This window comes from Saccopteryx bilineata, chromosome 5 (assembly GCF_036850765.1).
Source record: "Saccopteryx bilineata isolate mSacBil1 chromosome 5, mSacBil1_pri_phased_curated, whole genome shotgun sequence".
NCBI classification, from domain to species: domain Eukaryota; kingdom Metazoa; phylum Chordata; class Mammalia; order Chiroptera; family Emballonuridae; genus Saccopteryx; species Saccopteryx bilineata.
Genome location: NC_089494.1, coordinates 126,817,253 through 126,842,864, shown reverse-complemented (window position 1 = coordinate 126,842,864; position 25,612 = coordinate 126,817,253). Strand labels below are relative to the sequence as shown.

Genomic DNA, 25,612 nt, shown 5'->3' with positions numbered 1-25,612 from the left:
TAAATGGAACGGGGCGGGCGGGGTGGGGGTGGGGGGAAAAAAGAGTCGGGGGCGGAGCCTAAGGCTGAAGGAGTGGGTCCGGAAGGGGGCGGGGCCGGGTGCTGAACCGAATCTGGAACTGAGGAGGCGGCCAAGTCTGGGGCGGGGCCTAAGGCGCTCCAGAAACCGGAAATGCTTGGCCGAAAGGATGCGTCCGAAAACCAATCTGATGGAAACTGAGCGGACCGTGACTGTGGGTCTTCGAGCTGATGTCCTCGAGTGTCGTGAGTCATTCCCGGCTCGTCCTCGCGCCCTTAGGCAGCCCCCCCCACCTCCCGCGAGGCATCGCGTATCCATTACCCCAGCCCGCGGTGACCGCGTCTGCGTCGGCCAAACTGGCACACACCCGCTGTTTCCACGAGGCGACGGGCAGTGCAGCGGAAGAGTTTTGGGGAAATGGCAAGCAAACCCTGCCTGTAACGGAGGAGAGCTTAGTTTTCACCCAACTGGAAGCAAGAGAGTTTCGGGCTTATAAATGGGGTCCCTTTTGTAAATTGGTAGCCCACTTTTGTGTGCTCCGGACACAAGTTATCGGAAGACGAGTTGGCCCTCAAACTAGTCAGGTTTTCAGCCTGAAAATAAGCCGCTTTCTATTCAGGAAAGACGAAATCGGGTATGTGTCCTGTTGGAAACCGCTGTCAAGGCCTGTGCTGGAAAAGTTGCTGAGAAAATACAAGTCAAGGTAGTGCAGCTTGGAAAAGGAAGTTCTGTCGAATATTAGAATCTCAGTAGAGTGGGAGAAAATTCTGAACTCGTCAGGGCTTTTTTCCAGTCAGAGTTACTACCAGGTGGAATGCATACTAACAACAAAAATGTGGTTAATTCACTTTCTTGAGGTAGGTAGTATTCTGAAGTTCCTCCTTCCAGTATAAAAATTAATTTTCTTTAAAGAAAGAGGATTTATTTATTTATTTATTTTAAAGTGGGAGGGGGCAGAGACAGAGAGTCAGAGAGAGGGACAGATAGGGACAGACAGGAAGGGAGAGAGATGAGAAGCATCAATTCTTCCTTGAGGTTCCTTAGTTCATTGATTGATTTCTCATATGTGCCTTGACGGGGGTTGGGGGTGGAGGGGTGGTCTACAGCGTAAGGAGTGACTCCTTGCTCGAGCCAGCAACCTTGGGCTCAAGCTGTTGAGCCTTGCTCAAACCAGATGAGCCCGCGCTCAAGCTGGTGACCTTGAGGTCTCGAACCTGGGTCCTTCACATCCCAGTCCAACACTACATCCAATACGCCCCCGCCTTGTCAGGCTAAAAATTAATTTCTTAACGAGGAACATTACCAATCAAAACATTAACCATGACGTTGTGTGTGTAGTGTTATTAGAGAAGACTGGCACAGAATATCCGTAAGTAATAAGGCTGATTTTAGCTCAGAAAAGAAGGGGTCACTAGAAGGAAAGAAAGAAGAAAAGATTTCTGAACCCTAGAAAGGCATACCATTTATTGTGATCAAGGCTGATCATGTGCTGGGTGAATAGATTTTTAGGTACAAGTGATTTAGAGGAAATTGTCATTTTTCCTAAAACTGTTTTCTACCTGCTTGTATTTTCCTAAATTTCCTTAACAAAGTATACATTCTTTACACAGTAAGAACCTATTAGACAAAGGTCTTAAAATGCAAGTGTACATGGTAAACCAACATGTACTAGGAACCCTTGGGAGCAGAGAAAGAGGACCTGCTCTTTTTGAGAACAGGGATAGAGGACCTGGGATCTGAAAGGAGGAAATAGCAGGAAAGGTTTCCTATTGCTGCAATGCTTAATGATGACAAACTTAGCTTAAAGCAACACAAATTTATCATCTATGTCAATGTGAAAAACGTCCAAACATGTAAGAGCTTTTTAAAAATTATTATTATTGAAAGAGAGAGACAGACAGGAAGGGAGAGAGATGAGAAGCATCAACTCGTAGTTGTGGCATTTTGATTGTTCATTGATGATGACCTGCCTTGAGTGGGGAGGATCTGGATGAGCCAGCAACCACGAGGTCATATCTATGATCCCATGGTTAAGCCAGTGACCTTGGGGTTTTGAACCTGGGTCCTTGGAGTCCCAGGTTGATGTTCTGTCCACTGTGCCACTGCCTGGTCAGGCAAATCTCTAGGAATTTTTTATGAGTTTATTTGAGTCAAACTGTCAAGGATTGCTGGGAAGCAAAATCTCAACAGACTGAGAAAATAGTTTGGAAAATGGTGGCTTTACCACTTATTTTATACATCAAAATCAAAGGGGAAGATGCAAAAGGGTTACATGAAATCTACTGGTGATAGATTAGGGAGGTGGGAGAAAGCAAACTGGGGAAGTCTTTGGGATTGGATAAGAAGTAAAACTGTATAGACTCAAACATCTTTTACATAGGCAGGCATAAAATAGTTAACAAAATAATAATGTGTGGATTTGTGGTCTCTGCTCTGGTAGGGTGGTTGTGCCCTGAGGGGGACAGAAAAGGAGATTACTCCTACATTTCAATGGTATGTTATCAGGTATGTTATTGTAGATGCAAAAGAATAAACAGGCTCTGTTAAGGTAAGCATGGACCTTGTTAGATAAAAATACTGCACTAGGACATGACTACCCACCATGAACTGCTTTTAGTTGGAAGTTTTTAATTTCAGACCATCCTGTGTGGTTCCTTTAGGTCTCTGAGTTTTTGCAAAGCAATCATGCAAGTCTCCCCTGAGCTTGTTAGGCTCAGCATTGGTGCCTTTTGCATCCACAGTTCTAGAGGTTGAAAGTCTAATATGTATGTATCTCACTGAGCTAAAAATCAAGGGGTAAGCTCCAGGAAGGGTCTGTTTCTTTGCATCTCTAGCTTCTAAAGAGCACCCACATTCCTTGGCCCATAGCCCTTACCTCCACCTTCAAATCCAGCAACCATTGGGCGACTCCTTCTCAGGCTGCCATCTCTCTGATTCTCTCTTGCCTTCCTCTTCCGCTTGTAAGAATCTTGTGGTTATATTGGGCCCACATCACCCTAATAACACAGGATATTATCTCCCTGTTGGGCAGATAAAATATATTATGCTCACTTTATTAAAGATGGCGCTGCCCACGTGGAAGCCTGTCTCCCAGGTGATAGTATTAATTGCACTTCTTGCTTGGAATGGGCATGATTATATTAATGTGTGTTGGGGGCGGGCTGTGGGCAGGCAGGATCCTTGTAGCCTGGAGCTTGGTTTTGGGACTAAGCCTTTCCCACCCTTTTTGATGTGGGGTGGTGCACTCTCATGAAGAATCCCATTATGCCTCAGATATGTGACTTTGTATCAGAGACTTCCTTGTTTGTATATTGGATTAAAGGTTTTGAATCTATACTGTAAAGTGGGGCAGACCGGGAGCTTGCTCTCTCTTGATTCCTGAGATTAGCATTAGAGGAGAGAGCAGAGAAAGGAGAGCAGAGAAAGGCCACGTGGAGGAGAGGAGAGGCAGCTAAGATGGAGTGCTGAAAGAGAAGCCAGTTTGTGTAGAAGGAGCTGGGGAACAGAGGCGAATAAAGCTAGTGAGCTAGAAACCTTTGATTCTAGGAAACTCGGATAAGTCCGTAGCTTTGTTAGCACTGAATGAGTGGGTTTTGGAGCCCAGTGTGTGTTTTTACTTGCCCGCCGGTGTAAGCTAGGATTAAAGGTAATGGCCCACCAGTTCTTGCCTCCGTTGTTTCATTACCATCTGTCCAAATCCTATGCAAACCTGCATGGGCCAGGTGGCTGTGATGGTGATCGTGGCTACTGGCTTTACACTCCCCATCTCAAAGTCAGCTGATAAGCAACCTTAATTTCATCTGCAACTTTAATTTTCCTTTGCCATGTAACTTAACATAGTCCAGGGATTCATTTGGGTGTGGACGTTATTCTGCCTACCCACAGTGAAAGATTTCAAAAGAAGTTTGATCTCAGACAAAACACCTGCCTGTCTGGGTCATCCCTTCCAAATAATTTAAGCACTTGCCTTAATGTGATTAGAAATGCCAATACTGTAACTGGCCTGGATAGAGTGTTGGCCTGGTATATGGATGTTCCTGGTTTGATTCCCAGTCAGGGAACGCAGGAAAAGTGACCATCTGCTTCTCTCCTACTCCCTCGCCCCTTCTTCCTCTTCCCCTCCTCCAGCCAGTGGGTTGGTTCTAGCATGGCCCCAAGCACTTTCAGGTTGGAACTCAGCCATGAAGGACACTTCCCAACTGTTTTTCTCTTGGTTCTGCCTTGTCCAAGACTTAGGAATGCCTGATCTAGAATGAGTTCTCTTGGTTTCAGTTCCGTGCTTCAGGGACACCCAGGCCATGATCAGATCTCTAGGTCACTTGAGTTGGGGATGCCCTTCTCAAGCTTTCCCTTCCCTGGATGGCTCTCATCCCTGAAATAGCCTTCACTATGGGCAACATTTAGTCAGTCCCACCAAAAGACTCCCCTTTTGGGTGTCTTTTAAAGAATCCGAAGGCTCTAGGACTTAACATGTCAAGGCCAAGCATTTGATTTTCTATTACAGCACAGCTTGGCCCTAGTACAAATTAAGGACCAGAATGTTACAATAATATATATTTTTTTATTTTTTTTTAATTTTATTTATTCATTTTAGAGAGGAGAAAGGGAGAGAGGGAGAGAGAGGAGAGAGACAGAGAGAGGAGAGACAGAGAGAGAGAAGGGGGGAGGAGCTGGAAGCATCAACTCCTGTATGTGCCTTGACCAGGCAAGCCCAGGGTTTCGAACCGGCAACCTCAGCATTTCCAGGTCGACGCTTTATCCACTGCGCCACCACAGGTCAGGCACAATAATATAATATTATAGTAATTAAATATATAGAAATATGGAAAAATATAGAAGATATATAGAAATAAGTTAGGGTATAATATTAAAAGTCATTAAGGCAAGCGAATAAGACTATGCCCTCTGGGAAAGAGCTAGTTTAGTATGTAGAGATATGATAGGCAAGACCATGCCCTCTGCGCAGGGCTCAGTCAGTGTGTGTGTGAAATTATACATAGATAAAAAGAGCTCCCTGTGAGAAACTCCCAAAAATTATAAATTCAGAATTGGCTTGATGTGACAATTCTGTAGATTAACATAAAATTTTTTTATGTAGATTAACATAAAAAGGAGTTCCCTGTGAGGAACTCCCCAAAAGTGGCTTGATGTGATAATCCTGTAGATTAGCACCTATTAGAAGGCATATGCCAGAAAGGGTACTTAAGCCAAGGGGGCCCCAGTTGCAGTCATTCATCCAAACTCCAATGAACATGGAGTTTGAACATGGACTATCTCCATGCTGCCCTGACCAAGGACAGCTGAGAGGAGCATGCCGACGGGACCCCAGGCACACCTTAAGGATTTGTGAAAATAAACTGCCAGTGTGATTCATACAGCTAACTGTGTGTCAGTCGTGTCTTTCCTCCGGTGGCAATTGGTCTCGGTACCAATAAGAATCCTCATAACCACCTCAAGAGTAGACTCAAAGAGGTCTCCAGCCCTGCTGTTAAGCAGGAGTGTCCCACTGCACTGGGAAGTCAAATTAGCTATGCCTGCTTGTGCTAGTTTTGCACCCTCCCCCTTGGCTTAGAGGTCAAGTATTGATAGCAAAGGCAGGGAAGTGTCCCACCAATCCTGGAGAGCTGCTGCTGCAGTCCAGTGCTAGAAATTTTAACCCCTGGTGAACCAGAAGAAGCAGAAGCTCTGGCTCCCTTGCCTAACATGCCCGCGAGGCTTTACTCTTCCATACTGGACTCTGTTCACCCCAGAGATTGCCACTGACTCAGGCCTGTCATCGCCAGGTCATCAAGACCCAGCATAAACTCGCCTGTTCAGGAGGCACTTCTCACCCCCCCACCCCCACCCCCAGGAACCAGGCCCAGGCTCTCCTCCCTAGCTGGGAGGCTGTGCTCAAAGAACAGAGCCTGGAGTGGAGATTCCTTTGAGAGGAGTGAGAAACACAGTGAAATAGCCAACAAGATTTATGTCAACAGAGAGGTTGCAAAGAGGTAGGAAGATGAGTGCCAAATGAAAAAGACTGAGCTCATAGTTATGGCCTTTCTGCACAAGGGCAAAGAAAAGCCTCCCCCGATTTGAAAACAGAGAAGACAGGCAAGGGAGAGAACATACAGTCAGGCAGGGCCCCTTGTGGCGTGATCAGTGTGTCATCTGCTAGGAAACTGGTCATTGGAAAAGTAACTGTCCCAGATGGGACAAGGAGGCAGCATGCTGGCCAGCCACCTCCAAAGGGGAAGGCACACTGTTCAATGTAAGCTGGGGAGTTTCTCTTGAACTGAGGGTGACTGGACTCGGGCCCCTGATAAGTCTATAGACTGCATGGTGGTAGGAGGTCAACAAATGGACTTCCTGATTGGTAGGGGGGCTGAACACACAGTGGTGACTTGGTAGTAGTGCCACTCTCTACCTATAAGGTGGACATTGTAGGAGTCACAGGAAAACAGGCAGAACAGGCATTCTGCCTGCCCTATAAATATACATATGAGGTTATGCATCAGTTTTGTACATGCCTGACTGTCCAGTGCCCCTGCTGCAGCATGAGCTGCTAATCAAACTGAAGGCTACTATTTCTTTGGCTGATGATAGCCATCTGGACTTGCAGGTGCCTAAGCCTAGGCTTATATTACCGAGTCTGGGAAGCCACTGAATTAGAGGATAACTGAAAAATGGCTGGGGGTGTAGGATAATCCCCTGGGCTGGCAATAGACCAAGTGCCAGTGCAGATAAAGTTAAAGCCTGGAGCACTGCCTGTTAGCCAAAGACAACAACTGATTCCTAGGGAAGCCTTGGAAGGAATCCAGATGTATTTACAGAGGCTTAAGGAGCCATTCACCCTGGAACTCCTTTGCTCCCTGTCAGAAAACTCGGGACCAATGATTATTGGCCACTACAGGACTTGAGGGTTGTAAATGAAGCAGCAGTGACTACACCCTATTGTACTAAATTTGTACACTCTCCTAAGCCTCCTCTCTGCTCCAGTCTCTTGGTTTACTTGCTTGGACTTAAAAGGTGCCTTCTTTTAGTACAAGACTGGTTCCTGGAGGCTGGGAGCTGTTTGCCTTTCACTGGGAGGACCCGGCTACAGGTCAAAGGGACAGTACACTTGGACTAGGCTCCTGCAAGTGTTCGATAACTCCCCTTCCATCTTTGGGGAGGCCCTTGCTCTTGACTTCCAGCGGTTCCCTGCACAGGACATTAGATGTGTCCTCCTCTCGTACGTGGGTGACCTGTTGCTGGGTCACAAGACTCCCAAGAATTTGCTCAAGGGACGGACAAGCTACTGCATCATCTAGAGAAGAATTGACACAAGGTCTCAAAGAAGAAGGCCCAGATCTGCAAAAGGCAAGTAAAATACTTAGGATTTACTCTGCAGCAGGGAGAGAGGAAGTTAGGAGTTCCTGGGTGCAGTAAGATTCTGTCATTTCTGAATTCCCAACTTTGCAGTACTAGCCAAACCCCTCTATGAAGTCTCAAAAAGGGGGAGAAAAAGAGCCCATGGACTGGGGGGCTGGAACAGGACTGATCTTTTGAGACTCTTAAAAAGGAATCACAAATTGTCCCAGCACTAGGTCTTCCTAACCTAGCGAAAACTTTTGTGCCGTACATCTTGGAGAGGAACAAATCAGCAGTGGGTATATTAACCCAGGACTTGGGGTCATAGTCTGGACCGGTGGCTTGCCTCTCCAGACAGTTGGATGGAGTTGCTAGGGGCTGGCCACCATGCCTGAGAGCTACAGCAGGTGTGGCACAAGAGGCAGACAGGTTGACTGTGGGACAGGGCTTGGAGGTGCAGGTGTCTCATGCAGTGGTGGCTCTGTTGAGTATAGGAGGGCATTGTTGGCTCACAGATGCCTGTCTCACCAATTACTAGAATTTACTCTGTGAAAACCCAAGGCTGGAAATAGAGGTGTGTACCACTTTAAACCCAGCTATGCTGTTTCCAGTCAAGGAGGAAGAGCAGCAGCAGAACTGCCAGCTGGCCAGGCCTGTAAAATGAATCCATAAGAGAACCAGATTAGGAGTTGTATGTAGGTAGAAGCACCTCTGTCAACTCACCAGGGGAAAGGCAAGCAGAGTATGAAATAGTAACTTTAACAGAGACTGTGTAGGCATGGCCTCTATCCCAAGGAACTTTTGCTCAGCAGGCAGAACTGATTGCTCTGACTTGGGCACTAGAGCTCAGTAAAGGAATAAAGTGAATGTGTTTTATCATTTCCCGCTTTGCCTTTCTTACTCTGCAAGTCCATGGAGCCATATATAAGGAAAGAGTACTCCTGACTGCTGGGGACAAGGACCTCAAATATCCAGGAAAAGTTCTTCAGCTGCTGGAAGCAGTCTGGAAGCCAAAACAGATAGCAGTAATTCACTGCCAAGAACACCAGAAGGCAGGATAGGTAGAAGCCTATCCCACCCAGACTGAAAAGACACTACTCAGAGAAGTCATTCCAAAGTTTGGACTGCCACTTCAGGTAGGCTCTGACAACAGCCCAGTCTTTGTGGTTAAGGTAGTACAAGGAACAGCTCAAGCATTGTTCATCACCTGGAAGCTTCACACAGCATATAGACCTCAGAGCTCAGGAAAGGTGGAATGCATGAATAGGACAATGAAGTTAGGGCTTAGCAAATGATGTCAGGAAACAGGTCTTAAATGGGTGCAAACTTTGCCTCTAATATTGTTTAAGATTCAGTCCCCCCCCCCTCCAAGAAATACTGGGTATTCACCTTATGAGGTGTTGTACAATAAGCCTCCCCTAGTATTACGTAGTTTTTCCAGGGACTCCCCAAGAATTAGAAGAAACAGAACTACATAGATAATTAGGAGCTTTAGGCAAGGTGACCAGTGCCATATCCAAGTGGGTGCTACATAGGGCTTTGATCAGTTTGTTTGCTTCTGTCCATTCTTTTTCTCTAGGAAACCAAATGTGGGTCAAGGATTGGAATCCAGCTATCCTCTGACCCAGGTGGAAGGGACCCTACACCTTGATCCTGACCACTCCCACTGCTGCCAAAGTAGAAGGCATACCTGCCTGGATTCACCACAGCTGCTGAAACCTGCAGCTGCAGTGGAAATGCCTTCAAGGACAGTAGAGACTGACCCTACCAAACCCTGTAAGTTGACCCTGAGAAGGACAACATGCTCTGCTCCAGCCACAAACTGGGAGCTGGCTGGTCCATGTACGACTGAAGCCTGGGGAACCTTGCTGTGGGGCTCCTTATAATTGAACTCTGGGGAGGGAGGGAAACTAAGATAAAGGAAAGCCAAGTAAGTCATCTTAAGGTTTGATGCATGTACTGCTATGAGTCATACAGAAAGGGGGTGTAGGTCCCTTGGCTGAGAGAGAAGCTACAAGGTAAATGAAAATTATATATGTGCTCATAGCTACCACTATGAGCACACATAGAATAACCTATATTGGTCATGTGTCCAATAGGCTACTTAGGAAAAGGACACCTCCAAAAAGCAATCTTTAAAAGAGGATTACTTATTACTAACTTAGTCCTCACTGAAGGTTAAGGTTTTTAGTAATTAAGAATTCTGATTAGTTGGAAAGGAACTGTATGGTTTTAATGATAAAAGGTATGAGATGTAGAGGTACTTTTGAAAGGAAAAGGAAAAAGTAAGTTGTTGTGAAAGCTGGTTATATATGAATAGTAAAGAAAGTTCATGAAAGTTGAAGGTTTGTGTAAGTTGCAGAAAGTTTGTGCAGGTTATAGAGGTTTATTCAGGAAAAAAAAAATGAAGGTGAGACTCCAGTATAATAAAAAGTTCTGGAGGTCTCAAAAGGGGGGAATGAGGAGGGAGGACCAGGACCGCCCTTCTCTGAGAAGGAAGAAACAAGAATGCAAGGGAAGGGAGCCTGCAGGGGCAATTGAGTCAGCCAGTTATAGATGAACTACTTCGTATAGTTCTGTGAAAGGGTGACTGGGGCCACTTGCTACACAAAGGAAAGAAGATAGAATTTACCTGAAAATCCCTTCTTCTTTTTTTTTTTTTCTTTTTTACCCAATTTATTAGAGAGATCTCTTCAACATAAAAAAAAGGAAGGGGCAGCAAGGATGGGGCCCGGGGCAGCATACGAGTGTTATCAGGGTCAGCACCCTTTCCCTTTTCTTTGCCCTAAAACTTCTAAGAGACGTTTACATACCTTAATTAAAAATTACAACACTTACCCTCTGAACCCACCTAAACTCACTCTCCCATCCTGAAGTCATGAGAATGACATATACCTCTAGACAAAGGGATCATAAGCCCCTTGCATGAAAACCTGTATTCTGTAAAAGGTATATAAGATGTAATAAATCTAACTTTGGGGAGCATGTGCTTGGTTGCCTCTTTTGGGGGTCATACTGCTCCACCACCTAAATAAATCTTACTTCCTTCATTAAGTTGTCTGGGTATTTTCATTCTCCTTTGATTCTTGCAATAATACCAACTTAGAATGGCCAAAATAAAGCTCTTTTTATATTTAAACAATTTTTTGCATGTAAAATTTTTTAAAATGCCAGCTCTAAAATTAAACTAGATAAATAAAAAGCTTTCTGTAAAATAGTCTCATTTCTATATTTAAATGCCCTGGTCATTGTTACTTTAAAATTAAAATATTTAAGAAGCACACATTTATATTTAAATAGAATAAAATTTAAGATCTTAAAGTCGTTTCTTTACTTTTGTATTCTGTGAGGTTTTACCATGCTAATTGCTGTGCTCTGTGCTCCTCTTCAAAGTTGGGGGCTGAATAGAATCTGCTATTTGACCTGATTAGGTTTATGTATGTGTCATAATCATGTCCCTCTGCTATATTTGTCTTTTATTTTTTTTAAAGAATTTTTTTATTTTTTACAGAGTCAGAGAGAGAGTCAGAGACGGAGAGATGAGAAGCATCAATTATTAGTTTTTCGTTGTGCGTTGCGATACCTTAGTTGTTCATTGATTGCTTTCCCATATGTGCCTTGAGCATGGGCCTTCAGCAGACCGATTAACCTCTTGCTCGGGTCCAAGCTGGTGAGCTTTGTTCAAACCAGATGAGCCCACGCTCAAGCTGGCAACCTTGGGGTCTCGAACCTGGTTCCTCCGCATCCCAGTCCAACGCTCCATCCACTGCACCACCACCTGGTCAGGCTATTTGTCTTATTTGTATGGGAAATTGTACTCCAGTTTGTGAAATAGGAGTCAGTTTTAGTTTGAGTGCTCTCATCTGTCTGTCTGCCTGAAATTCTTGCTATTTTATACACACTGGGAATCCTCTGTCACCATCATTTGGGCTTTGTGCCATCTGGATCTTGTGAAGGTCATTTGCAATAACAGTTAATGTGAGATAAGTTTCTAAGATTAATAACTCAGTTTCTCCTTCTGGAGGGATTTATACTAGTTTATAATACTTGTTTGAACGATGTCTTTGTTCTAGATTTCTTTGTGTGTGTAAGAGAGAGAGAGAGAGAGAGAGAGAGAAGGCAGAGGTGGATTTAACAGTGGGTGCGGACATGCACCCTGGGCCCCTGAAGGACCCTGCAAAACCCCAACTTTACACTTCTTTCTAAAGACACCAAGTTTGGTTTCATAGGTGCAATTTTAACATTAATAGTACATAATAATAGTTTTTATTTATTTAAAAATATGGTTAATGCCTGACCAGGTGGTGGTGCAGTGAATAGAGCATCGGACTGGAACACAGAGGATCCAGGTTTGAGACCCCGAGTTCACCAGCTTGAGCGCGGACTCATCAGGTTTGAGCAAGGCTCACCAGCTTAAGCCCAAGGTCACTGGCTCGAGCAAGGGGTCCCTCAGTCTGCTGTAACCCTCCCCCCCATCAAGGCACATATGAGAAAGCAGTCAATGAACAACTAAGGTACCACAACAAAGAATTGATGCTTCTCATCTCTCCCTTCCTGTCTGTCTGTCCCTATCTGTCCTACTCTCTGACTCTCTCTGTCACACACACAAAAAAATGGTTAACATGTATTTTTATTTTCCCTGTCTTCTTTTTTTAAGGGGCCCAATATTTTCTTCTGCACCCAGGGCTTCAACTGACTTAATCTGCCTCTGAGAGAGGGAAATTAAGTCTCAGTTGAGAGGGAGATGGGGCTCAGTCTCAGTTTGAACAGAGTCCATTAAGCCATAGTCTAGCTGACTAGTCAACTCACAGCTATAAGTCAGTAACTAAGCAAAATTATATTCACCAGCTTTCATGTTCCATAATAAAGATTCTACTCAAAAATAAATTAATAACTCAAAATAAGGGGAAGGATCTTACTTTTTTCTCATACAGTAAACACAAAAAAAGAAAAAATAATTTAAACATCTTAAAGCCTCCTCCTGGAGGTTCCTGAGCTGCTATAATCCTGAAAACAATAGGAGAATTAACCAGTCAGGACCCTACTTGAGCTGTAGAAATAAATGTGAAGGGTAATACAACCTCAATGTAAAGAAAAAAAGGCTACAAATGGCATTTCTAAAAATTCAGGTGACTCAGAGGTAGCCCATACCTGTGTCCCCTTCCTCCTATTCCTATTCTTAATTGCCAAGGACAAAAAAGAGTCTTGCCTTTTTGGCACTGGCTGGTTAGTTCAGTCAGTTAAGAGCATCATCTGGAAACAAGTTTGTAGGTTTGGTCCTCGGTCAGGGCACATACTGAAAGCAACCCCAAAATGCATGGCTGAGTGGAACAATACATGCTTTCTTTTCCCCTTATAAGGCCAGTGGCTGCCACTATGGCCATGCAGATTCTCATTGGATTTGGGCAGATGGTAAAGAAACAGCGCAGCCAGAAAATTGTGGGCCATTTTGTTTATTAGAGTCTCGTAATGGCAGATGAGCACAGAGGCAGGGAAGACCTCCACCCTGTCACTCAGGGATCCCAAGCCCAGACTCATTCTCTAGCTTTACCCAAGTCATAGGACTCCATAAGCCTCAGCAGGGCTCCCAAGCCCTTCAGCACTGCTCTCTCTCTGCACTCTCTCTCTTGCTTTCTCTCTCTCCAGCAAAACAGGCAGGGGGTGAGGGAGGAAAGCCCCTTCTCCAGCAAATGATAGCAAACAGTTGCCCCTCCCCATGGAAGCAATGCACCACAGCCTTTCACAGAATATACACACATGCCAGTGCCCTGCACCAATGCAACAATTAGGTAAAATATAAGCAAACAAGCCTATTACAAACTTGTTTGTTCAACACCCCTCCTCTCTGTATCTCTAAATGTTAATAAAAATTAAGCCCTGGCCTGAAAGCTCAACTGGTTGGAGCATCATCCTATAGCACTGAGGTCTCCAGTTTCAATTTCCCCATCAGAGGCACATATGGAAACAACTCAATATTTCTCTTTCTCTCTCCCCCCCCCCATCCCTGCTTCTCTCAAAAAGAAAAGAAAAAGAATCTTGCCTTATCTACAACTATTAATAACACTGGGGAACAATTTTTTTCTTATTTTCTGTTGTATGAGGTTTTAGAACTTTTTCTATATATTTCTGCATCACTGACTCGAAATCTGAAATCCGTTTTTTGGTGCATGCTCTAGTTTTTATGCAATTTTAATTAATTTTTTTTTACAGTTAATGGCATGTATTGGTTTTTAAATTGGAGTTAAAGTGCAACAACTCCTGGATTGAACATAACCACAAGGCAATTAATGTTTTACAAAAATCACTTTCACATAATTGTAGTTGTTTTTAAAGGTAAAAAATTATCTGATAAAAACACCCTCTTATTTTGTGTTAAGATTGAATCATGACTTCTTCAAGTGTAGGCATAAGTGTAAGAATAGTCCTGACACCTTCTGTTATATATGTGGCTGTTACACACTTCGTCAAAGGCACAATATTTCATCATTTGTGACATGTGTATATATTGCCTATTTTCAAGTTCCCCTTGGCAATCAAGACAAGAATTGGGCTCCTCATATTGTGTGTCATAATTATGAGGAAATGCTTTGTGAGTGGACAAAAGGAAAATGCAAAGGAATGCCTTTTGGTATTCCCATGGTTTGGCGTGTACCTAAGGATCATAGCAGTGACTGTTATTTCTGTTTGATCCATACAAAGGGCATCGGCAAGAAAAAATGGCATATGATCGCATATCCTAATATTCCTTCAGCAATACAACCTATCCCACACTCTAAGACACACCCAGTTCCAGTTTTCAATGGTTTTATTTCTTCTAAGGATGAAGAAAGTGAATACGGTGATCAAGTGTATTTTGATAAGATGCATGAAGAAATGGTTATAGAATCTGAAGGGTCTTCTTCTGATGCCAAGCAGTCATTAACCCCTCAGCAGTTTAGCCAACCCGAATTGAATGACTTTGACTTTCTGAAGTATGAGGAGCATAACTGAATCATTTGTGTGGATCTTAAAATGGTAAATTTCCTGCTAGGACAACAGAGAGGTTTCACAAAGTATTCTTGCTTTCTGTGTTTGTGGGACAGCTGAGCTCAGGAGAAACACTGGACACAGAAGGAGTGGCCGAAATGTGAAGCTCTGGAAGTAGGGATGCAAAATATTGTGAATGAACCTGTAGTTAATCGAGACAGGATCATTTTTCTCCCACTTTACATCAAACGTGGCTTAGTGAAGCAGTTCAGGCTTTGAATAGAGAAAGGGAATGTTTCAAAATATTATTTCTGCTTTTCCTGCCTTGTCTTTCTAGAAGATAAAAACAGGTGTATTCGATGGACCTCAAATTCAAACCCTCATAAGTGATGAAGAATTTGCCAGGAAGATGAATAAGGAGGAGAAAGCAGCATGGCAGGCGTTTGTGGCAGTTACAAAGAACTTCTTTGGCAACAAAAAAGCAGAAAACTATAAACTTTGGTTCAAAGAATGCTGTTGGCTTTCCGTGACATTGGATGTAACATGAGCATTAACATTCACTTCCTGAACAGTCACCTTGATAAGTTTTCCAAAAATCTTGGATCTGTTAGTGATGAGCAGACTACTGATGGAACATCAAACGAGATTGTCCTCAACAAGTACACAAACGCAAGAGCTACAAATGCAAATTTTTGCCTGAATAGAATTTAAGTAAGTTTTGCGCAAATTTTATGATTAAAATAAGTGTTTTGATATGTTCTATTTTGAAACTGTAGACAAATTTTGATGCAATCATATATTTAGGTGTATTAGTGTATTTACTGCATTATATAAATTATATTTTTACAAAGATGATGCCCAAGAAGACATTCTACTTCATTGTTAAACTAAATTGAAAATTTTATAATAAGGTGAAAATCTAAAATCTTGAATTGCAAACAAACTGTAGCTTACAGTGAAAAACTAATATCAGATTTGAGATCAGCACATTTGAATTAGGAAAGAACAAGTGTTTTTGTGGATACAAAAAAATTTTATTCCCCAGTATAATACTATATTTCTTTCTGTATTTTTTTGAAGTGAGAAGCAGGGAGGCTGGTAGATTGACAGACTCCCGCATGCGCCTGACTGGGATCCACCCAGCATGTCCACTAGAGGGTGGTGCTCTGCCCATCTGTGGCATTGCTCTGTTGCAACCAGAGTCATTCTAGTGCCTGAGGTGGAGGCCATGGAGCCATCTTCAGCGCCCAGGCCAACTTTGCTCCAATGGAACCTTAGCTGTGGGAGAGGAAGAGAGATAGAGTAAAGGAGAGGGGGAAGGGTAGAGAAGCATATGAGCACCTGTCATATGTGCCCTGGCTGGGAATCGAATCTGGGACTTCCTGGCCGATGCTTTACCATTTAGCCAACTGGCCAGGTCAATAATATTATTTTTGTACATATAAAATATAAAGTTACTACAAATGTTTATTTGATCAGGTGGTCTAGAAAAGTGTTTGATATTATTACTGGTTTAAGTTTAATTAATGTCTCTTATTAAAGTTCTTAGCAGAAAATATGTATTTGTTTTGCCTAGGTTTACAAAAGGTTCCTATTATCTCTGTTGTGTCTTAAAAATATAAGTAAAAGAACCTATTTCTAAAGATTATAAAATATATTCATAAAAAATTAGAAGTGTTAATTGCATTAGAAACTTATTTTATTAATAAATGAATAAAATATAAAGATACATTTTAAAGCACAAAACTAAAAATACATTTCTCTAAAAATAGTTATTTCTGAATAAGTCTCAAAAAATTTATACAAATTGTAGGTTTGTGCAAAATTAAAAACAAAATTAAGAAAAAGGTAAGAAGGGTATAAAAATACATAAATAATGCTAAATAATAAATAATCACATGTTTATATACATATATTTTATTAAAGTAAATATTCTAAAATTCTATAAACATCTCTGTCCCAGTAGAGCCCAAGCTCTACGTCAATCAGGCATCCATGATTTGATTTCCCTGTGCAGTGGGACACTCCTGCTCAACAGCAGGGTCGGTAGCCTTTTCAAGACTACTCTTGAGGTGGCTATGAGGAATTCTACTTATTGGTATTTAGACCAAATGCCACCGGATGAAAGACATGACCAACACACAAATTAGTTGTAAGAATCACACAGGCAGTTTATTACTCAAATCCTTAAGGTGTTCCTGAGTACAGCTTAATGGGGCCCCATTGACTTGCTCCTCTTAGCTGTTCTTGGCCAGAGTGGCCTGGAGACGGTCCACATTCAATGTTGGAATCTGGGCGACTACTGCAGCAATGGGGGAGAGGGGCTTTGCTTTAGTACCTTTTCTGACCTATGCCTTTTAACAAGTGTTAATCTTTGGTATTATTACTGAAATGTAGAAAAGAAAGGCTTTTAGCATAGGTAACTTTGAAGGCTCTTGGCATATGTAACTTCATTTTAACTTTTCTCAACCCTGAACTCTAAATGACCCCAGAACTTATTTTTCTAAAACCCCATACCTCTGGCCTTGGAGCCAGGGTTTGCAAAATCACAGGTGGCAGGGGTCATAAACCCCAGAATGTTTAGAAATTTTTTTTTAGGCTTATGAAAATTTATTACTACTGTGTTATCATTTTCAAAACTTATGATCTTAGTGTTTAGAAATGTTTTTTCTTAAATTGGCCCTATAGAAAAACATTGTAACAAGTCAGTAAGATTTAATGAGCTTGTTAGATTAATGTGTTTTATTGCTTTGTTTTATTGCTTTTTATTGTTTTTTTTTTTTTGATGCTTCTCTATTTATTTATATTTTTATTTTTTTAAAATTTTTTACAGAGACAGAGTGAGTTAGAGAGATAGACAAGGACAGACAGACAGGAACAGAGAGAGGTGAGAAGCATCAATCATTAGTTTTTCATTGCGTGTTGCGACACCTTAGTTGTTCATTGGTTGCTTTCTCATATGTGCCTTGACCGCGGGCCTTCAGCAGACCGAATAGCCCCTTGCTAGAGCTAGCAACCTTGGGTTCAAGCTGGTGGGCTTTTGCTCAAACCAGATGAGCCCACGCTCAAGCTGGCGACCTCGGGGTCTCGAACCTGGGTCCTCTGCATCCCAGTCCGATGCTCTATCCACTGCGCCACCGCCTGGTCAGGCAGCTTTTTATTGTTTTTGTGCCATGTTTTGCTGGGCTTCCCCTCCAACCTAGACACCAATCAGTATGTGATTTTGTCTTTAAAAGCTAATTTCTAACTGTGTTTGGGGCTGCATGATTTGACTGACTTAGGTCTCCATGCAGTCTCCGGCTTTGAATAAAGGCTCTTTTAAATTTGCACTTTGGTGTGGAGAGCATTTGGTTGGAAAAACACTCACTGGTTTTGTTACAACATAATTTGGAGGCCCCAGCAAGATCATGTCCTCCAGACACATTTGGTTCTGCCACATGGGCAGCCAGCCTCCTCAGTCTGACTGCTGGGAACAGAAACCCAGCAGGAGAGCACCACCTGAGATGTTCCAGGGCCCTGCTGGCTGCTTCTGTCTGGCTGACAGTCAGCCATGGACAATCAGCATGCCCATCCACCCACTTGGAGTCATTGAGAGACCCTCCAGAGGTAAGTAGAGCAATTTGTGGCTAGCCAATTTGAAACTATTGTGATTGCGGATTGGAGGCAATCACACTTGCACAATGGGCTCTCCAGGGCCAAGATATTGGCAGAGAGTGATTTGAAGTTTGTTTAGTCTATGACTGATTTCTGCCTTTTCTGCTGCTTCCGTCTTTTTTTCTGTCTTAATGGAGGAAGCCTGGCTTTTTGGGTTGCCGGGTAGCTCACCAACTGCCTGCTGTTTTGACTAGAGAATCTCTTCTTTCAAGGAGCCCCCAAGAATTCGACCCCTTGGAGATTTTCTTTCTGTTTTTTGCTTTATTACTCTGTCTTTGCATAAATAATCCCTGAATGAATGGTGTATGAATGAGGAGCTCTGGTGCATGTGCCTGAGTTTCCAGTCTGTGGACCCACAATGAAAACTGTGGAGCCCAAGTGAACCCCAACCTGTGGTTCTGAGGCAATCCTCATATGGCTTAGGGCAGTATCAGATGTAGTCTGGTCCAGGTCAGGGCTTTATACCGACCTGCCAATGTCAAGAGGAACCTAAGTTCCCATGAGGGACGTGGCCAGGTGGACATCTGAGTGACTCCTCATGGGGTATCCCCTTCCCTTGTATGTCAAACTTTGTCTGAAAGCTCTGTTCTTTGGTTCTCCAGGGTACATCCCAACAGGGGACATTTTAGAAAGTTAATACAAACCTTGGCTTTGTATCCCTTTTGTGATCTTGGGAAGCTCATTTATGCTAATATTGTTTGTAACAATGGAAGAAGGGCAAAGTAAGAGTCAAGCTCCTCTTGAGTATGTGCTTAAGAATTTCAAAATTGGATTTTCTGTTGATTATGGTGTAAAACTAAGCAAGGAGAGACTTTGAACTCCTTGTGACCTAGAGTGGCCTTCCTTTGGGGTAGGGTGGTCATCACAGGCCTCATTAGATTCTAGAGATGCTAAAGCTGTACGGAATGTAGTAACTAAGCCCCAGGGTCACCCAGACCAGTTCCCATATATAGATCAGTGGAGGGCCTTAGTAGAGAATCCTCCCTGGCAGAAGAGCTGCACAGTCCAGGATGGTCATGTTTTGCTAGCAACAGCCCCAAAATTAGAAAAGAAGGTCCCTGTTCTACAAGCTATTCAAGATTCAGAATTTTCCCCTCTATATCCTCCTCCTCCATTAGCTACACCCACCTCAGGAAGCGCAGAGCCACCACCAAGATGAACTAGGAGGCAAGAAAAGAAAACAAGCAGAGTCCTTCTTACCCTTGAGAGAAACCTACCAGCAGAAGGAAGGGAAAAGTAAAAGCCTTATTTTGTTTATGTTTATTTTTTCTCTACTGACTTGCATAATTGGAAGGCTTAGAATCCCCCTTTCTCAGAGAAGCCTCAGGCTCTAACAGGACTGTTAGAATCTGTGCTGTACACATATTGCCCCACTTGGGATGATTGCCAGCAGCTTTTATTTACCTTGTTCACTACTGAGGAGAGAGAGAAAAAAAAAAATCTGAGGCAAAAAAAAGCCATCATGCTAGGGAGAAACGGCTCTGAGGAGGACAATTGGGACCACCTTGAGAAGATATTCCCTATTGTCTGGCCTAAATAGGACCCCAACACCACAGCAGGACAGGAGGCTTTGAACACTTTTAACCTATTTCTGTTAGCTGATATCAGGGGAACTGTTAAGAAACCCATGAACTTGTATAAGGTGTCAGAATTGTTCAGGATCCTCAAGAGACTCCCGCAGCTTTCTTAGAGAAACTGCCTAAAGCTTACAGGGTCTGTACACCTCGATCCTGAGGTGCCAGGAAATGTTAGGGCAGTTAACGTAGCTTTTGTGTCCCAGATATTAGAAGTCAGCTACAAAAATTAAAAGGCTTTCTGGGGATGGTAATTTTCCAATTGTTAGAAGTAGCCCAGAAAGTTTATAACAATAGAGACACCCTAGATGAGAAACAGACTAAGAAGATTGCTAAGGTAGTTATAGCTGTTTTAGAACACCAGGATAAGAAGAAAGGGAACCAAAAAGGAGGAAAGCCTAAGTTAAGCATAAACCAGTGTGCTTATTGTAAAGAAGAAGGACATTGGAAGAAAGACTGTCCAGAGATAAAAGGAAAGTCACAGCAGACCCCAAGAGTCCTTAATCTACAGGAGGACTGATGGGGCCAGGGCGCCATACCTGTTAGCCCCTAGGAGCCCAAGGTAACCTACAAGTAGGTGGCTACCTGGTAGATTTCCTCATAGACACTGGAGCTTCCCACTCTGTTCTTACTACCCCCTCCCAACCGCTCTCAGGGGAGCAAGTACCCATACAAGGTACTTGCTACCAGAAATTCAATTCTTTATCCATGGACTGTCAATTTAGGAAACAATACTGTCACCCACTCCTTTTTGGTTATTCCAGATTGTCCTTTATCCTTTGAAACTGAAGGCTACCATCTCTTTTAGTTATAACTCTGCTGAATTCCATGCTGAAGCTGATAGCCAAGTGAAGCTTATGGTCACTTGCCCTTTGTCAGAAGAGTATCTACTAAATATAGATACCAAGGAAGAATAAAAAGTTTCAAATGAGTATCTAAAAGACTTACAGCATAGATTCCCTTCAGTTTGGATGGAAACCAACCTGCCTGATCTTGCAAAACATCAAGCCCCAGCTTACTGCAAGTGCCATCCCCATATGGGTAAAACAATACCCTATGTCAAAGGAAGCTAAAAAGAGAATAACCCCCTATATTAACAGACTGTTAGAAGCCGGTATTTTCCTTGCCAATCCCAATGGAATACCCTTTTGTTGCCTGTTCAGAAGCCAGGTACCAAAAACTATCAATTAGTTCAGGACTTACAAGAAGTAAATAAGTGGGTTGAGACAATGCACCCAACTGTGCCTAACCCCTCACTCTCTAAGCCTGTTGTCACTGGGCTTGAAATTTTACACAGTCCTATATTTGAAAGATGCATTCTTCAGTATTCCCCTGGCCCCTGTAAGCCAGCCCATCTTTGCCTTTGAGTGAAACAACCCAGAGGCAAACATTTTAGTACAACTAACATGGACCAGATTACCACAGGGCTTCAAGAATTCATTGACTTTCTCTCATGATGCACTATATCAGGACCTGCTCACATTTTGCCAGAAACATCCAGAATGCACACTGCTACAGTAGTTAGATGATTTGTTTCTAGCTGTGGAAATGGAGGTAAGCTGCTGTATGGCCAGCAGCTTTTACAAACTCTGCAGACTCTGGGGTACCAAATGTCATGTAAAAATGGCGAGGGTCTTTTACAAACTCTGCAGACTCTGGGGTACCAAATGTCATGTAAAAAGGCACAACTCTGCACTTCTAAAGTAACCTATCTAGGCTACCACATTGAGGTGAGGAAGCATACTCTTTCCTCCAGTCATATAGAGGAAATTCTTTGGATCCAAAACCCTCCTAGCAAGAGACAAATCTGAGAATTTCTTGTGACAGATACTGCAGGTTGTGAATCCCTAGGTTTGCAGAGATAGCCAAGCCTTTATACTCCATATAGCAGGAACTCAAGAGTTGATTTGGGCAGATAAGGAACAAAAAGCTTTTGAGACCCCCAAAAAGGCCATGACTGAGGCCCCTGCCCTGGCTTTGCCAGATTTTACAAAGCCTTTCCAGCTCTTTGTTCATGAGAGTAAGGGAATTGCGAAAGAGGCTTTGACCTAAATGTTAGGGCCATGGCACAGGCCTATTGCTTACCTCTCCAAACAGCTAGACCCTGTTGCATCTTTTTTTTTTCTTTTCTTTTTTTCTTCAGTCCCCCTGAATTTATTTATTTATTTATTTTTATTTTTATTTTTTTTGTATTTTTTCTGAAGCTGGAAACGGGGAGAGACAGACAGACTCCCGCATGCGCCCGACCGGGATCCACCCGGCACGCCCACCAAGGGCAAGGCTCCGCCCACCAGGGGGGCGATGCTCTGCCCCTCCGGGGCATAGCTCTGTCACAACCAGAGCCACCCTAGCGCCCGGGGCAGTGGCCAAGGAGCCATCCCCAGCGCCCGGGCCATCTTTGCTCCAATGGAGCCTCGGCTGGGCTGCGGGAGGGGAAGAGAGAGACAGAGAGGAAGGAGAGAGGGAGGGGTGGAGAAGCAGATGGGCAACTCCCCTGTGTGCCCTGGCCGTGAACCGAACCCGGGACCCCTGCACGCCAGGTTGACGCTCTACCACTGAGCCAACTGGCCAGGGCCCCCCCTGAATTTCTATATCTCATATTTAGCACAGCTACTCAAGACTTCTACTGTATGATCCTACTGGGATCTGCTCTTACTAATAATATCCTATTATGAAATTCTCTGAGTCTGTAAAATGGAGATAATGACGTCTTCTTTAGAAAGTTGTGAGAATTCACTAAAATAAAATATTGGAAGGGGACAATTTGTAGAAATCAAGATATTAAAATCAACAGATTTTCTATTTAATCAATGGCTCACAACTGCTCTAATAAGGGGAGAATAAAAGCAGAGACTAGAGACTTCTCCAAACACCAACCACCTTCTCTGAACAACAGACCTGAAAGGAACCAGTGTGAGTCTCCAGCACTTCTTGATGGGATCCTCTGTTTCACAACATACTAGAACCAGACTTTGTTGTTTTTTGTGTTTTTTTTTGTATTTTTGTATTTTTCTGAAGCTGGAAATGGGGGGGCAGTCAGACTCCTGCATGCGTCCGACCAGGATCCACCCAGCATGCCCATCTGGGGTGTTGCTCTGCCTCAACCAGAGCCACCCTAGTGCCTGAGGCAGAGGCCATAGAGCCATCCCCAGCGCCCGGGCAAACTTTGCTCCAATGGAGCCCTGGCCGCGAGAGGGGAAGAGAGAGACAGAGAGGAAGGAGAGGGGGCGGCATGGAGAAGCAGATGGGCGTCCCTCCTGTGTGCCCTGGCTGGGAATCGAACCCGGGACTCCTGCATGCCAGGCCGACGCTCTACCACTGAGCCAGCCAGCCAGGGTCCGACCCTGTTGCATCTTGATGGCCAAACTGTCTCAGAGCCATAGTGGCCACTGCCATACTAGTGAGAGAGGCAGAAAAACTTGACTATGGGGCAAGAACTGTTCCTGATGGCCCCACATGCAGTAGAGACTTTGCTTAGAGGAACTCCAGAAAGGTGGATGTCTAATAATAGAATCATACAATATTAACCTCTGCTCATAGATCAGCCTCACATTAAGTTTTTTCAGGAACAGACTATCAACCCCAGAAGCCTGATGCCTGATGAGGATCTAAGCATCCCCTTGCATGACTGCTCTGAGGTACTGTACTCTGTTCAAACTGCAAGACTAGACCTTACCGATGTACTCCTACCTAATGCAGAAAAACAGCTATTCACAGATGGTAGCAGTTTTGTCCTAAATGGGGGTTGATATGCTGGAGCTACTGTAGTGACTCCTGATAAGACCATATGGGCCTGACCAGGCAGTGGTGCAGTGGATAGAGCATCAGACTGAGACAAGGAGGACCCAGGTTTGAAACCCCGATGTTGCGGGCTTGAGCATGAGCTCATCTGGTTTGAGCAAAGCTCACCAGCTAGAGCCCAAGGTTGCTGGCTTGAACAAGGGGTCACTTGGTACACTGTAACCCCCTGGTCAAGGCACATATGAGAAAGCAATCAATGAACAACTAAGGTCCTGCAATGAAGAATTGATGCTTCTCATCTCTTTCCCTTCCTGTTTGTTTCTATCTGTCTCTTTCTGTGTCTCTCTGTCACACACACACACACACACACACACACACACACACACAGACACACAAGACCATATGGACCCAATCCTTGTCCCATGAGACCTCGGTTCAGCCGGCAGAACTTAACCACTCTCACCTAGGCGTTGAGGTGAGCCAAAGAAAAGAAGGTCAAAATCTACACTGACAGTAGGTATGCTTTTGCTATTGCCCATGTTCATGCAGCAATCTAGAAGGAGAGAGGATTTTGATGTCTTCTGGTAAGCACATCAAAAACAAAGAAAAAATTTTAGCCTTATTAGAAGCCATTTGGTTACCAAAGACTGTAGCCCTCATTCATTGCCCAGGACACCAGAAAAGGGACTCAATAGAGGCAAAAGAAGTTTGGGCAGCTGATCAAGCAGCCAAAGAAGTAGCCCTAAAACCAAGAGGGCCTTTAGAAATCTTAGTAATTTTACCAGAATGCTTGTTGCCAGAGACACCTTTTTATAACCAACTAGAAGAGAATTTTGCCAAAAGAAAAGGACTGTCTAGAAATAAAAATGGTGGTTAGAGTTGCCAGACAAAAGAGCCTTTATACCTGAAGCCTGAGGCAGAGAGATTATCAGCCAGCTACATCAAGCTACTCATCTAGGCCAAACTAAGCTAATAGAATTATTTAAGAAAAATTACTATTTGCCAGGCTTAGAATCTATTGTAGAAAGCATAGTGTCCAAGTGTTTAGTCTGTGCTCAAGTAAATGCTAAACAAAATAGAAAAGTCATAAGGAGAAATAGGGAAAGAGGAACTTTCCCAGGTGAACATTGGGAAATAGATTTTATTGAAGTAAAGCCCCCAGCACAGGGATATTAGTACCTATTAGTTTTTATTGACACCTTTTCAGGATGGGTAGAAGCTTTTCCTACTAAAAATGAGACCATAGTAACAGTTTTTAAGAAATTGCTTTATGAAATTATTCCCAGGTTTGGCTTGCCCATTAATATTGGGTCTGTTAATGGACCTGCATTTGTGTCTAAGGTCTCACAGCTAGTAGGAAAGGCACTCAGCATTAACTGGAAGTTATATTGTGCTTACAGGCCTCAGACTTTGGGACAGGTCAAAAGAATTAACTGAACTCTGAAAGAAGTCGTGACTAAATTCATTTTAAAGATGGGTGAAAATTGGGTCAATTTCCTCCCCTTTGCTCTTTTGAAAACACAATGTACCCTCTATAAAGCTAGGTTCATGCTTTATGAAATTGTATTTGGAGGACCACCACCATTGCTCCCCAAGCTTAGAGCTGAAATGTTAGCAGAAATCAGAACCAAGAACTCATTAAGTCATTGCTGGAGCTGCAGAAAATGCAGGAGCAAATCCATAAACAGGTGCAAGAAACCCTCCCTTTGCCCAACCCATTCCAGTCCGGTGACTATGTCCTCATCAAGAAGTTCATCAAGGAAGGACTGACTCCAGCCTGGAAGGGATTCTACACCATCATTCTAACCACCCCAACCTCCATGCAGGTAGACGGAATACCTGTGTGGATTCACCACTCCCAGCTCAAGCCAGCAGATCTAGAATGGAAAGTTGAAACAACACCAATTCCACTAAAGCTAATTATGCCTCCCTTCTCTCTTTCACTTCTAGAAGTCATTTTTGTAACTTGCCAAGGATCTAATCCCCCTCCAAAGAGTGTGTATGGACTCTGAAATGGAATTACAGGGTAGGTCCTTGTCAAGTATACTCACCCTGGTTGAGGAGGTTTCATTATAAATACTGATCTCTGTAGCTTGTTTAGGGAAACTATCCCAAGTTCCACTCTAGAGGCTGATACAAGTTTATTATACAGTGGAATTAGGCTCAGCACACAAGCGGGATAACACATATGGGGTTGTGGGATGGTTGTTTCAGAAAAAGCCTTACAGAGATTAGGATTCTACATCTGCCCAGGTTCAGGAAAACTTAATCACAAATGTCTTAATACAGGAGAATTCTTTTGCTCCCACTAGGATTGCAAAACTATT

General features: G+C 43.4%; 1 protein-coding gene across 5 annotated transcripts; it reads left to right on the top strand.

Annotated features, from left to right (window-relative positions):
• The first annotated feature begins 95 nt into the window (after positions 1 to 95).
• LOC136337750 (uncharacterized) lies at positions 96 to 25,316 on the top strand. 5 transcript variants are annotated; one of them, XR_010731881.1, is made up of 5 exons: positions 96 to 7,359; positions 8,260 to 8,486; positions 8,930 to 9,126; positions 14,654 to 15,027; positions 25,236 to 25,316. XR_010731881.1 is itself a non-coding variant. In XM_066279462.1 (5 exons), exons 1-3 carry the CDS (start codon positions 249 to 251, stop codon positions 8,293 to 8,295), a joined length of 828 nt encoding a protein of 275 aa, XP_066135559.1. In that variant the 5' UTR covers positions 96 to 248; the 3' UTR covers positions 8,296 to 8,486; positions 8,930 to 9,126; positions 14,654 to 15,988. The 5 variants fall into 5 exon arrangements, 1 of the variants encoding a protein (XP_066135559.1); XR_010731880.1 differs by lacking the exon at positions 25,236 to 25,316 and adding an exon at positions 17,150 to 17,507; XR_010731882.1 differs by lacking the exon at positions 25,236 to 25,316 and adding an exon at positions 14,170 to 14,364 and having other exon boundaries at positions 14,654 to 15,988.
• The last annotated feature ends 296 nt before the right edge of the window (positions 25,317 to 25,612 follow it).

Bases quoted from the DNA above. Each gene is read 5' to 3' on its own strand.
- LOC136337750 (XM_066279462.1), top strand. From the start codon at position 249: ATGTCCTCGAGTGTCGTGAGTCATTCCCGGCTCGTCCTCGCGCCCTTA. The intron at 722-7,040 runs GTAGTGCAGCTT...GCCTTCTTTTAG, and splicing joins CTGAGAAAATACAAGTCAAG to TACAAGACTGGTTCCTGGAG. The intron at 7,360-8,259 runs GCAAGTAAAATA...TTACTCTGCAAG, and splicing joins AAGGCCCAGATCTGCAAAAG to TCCATGGAGCCATATATAAG.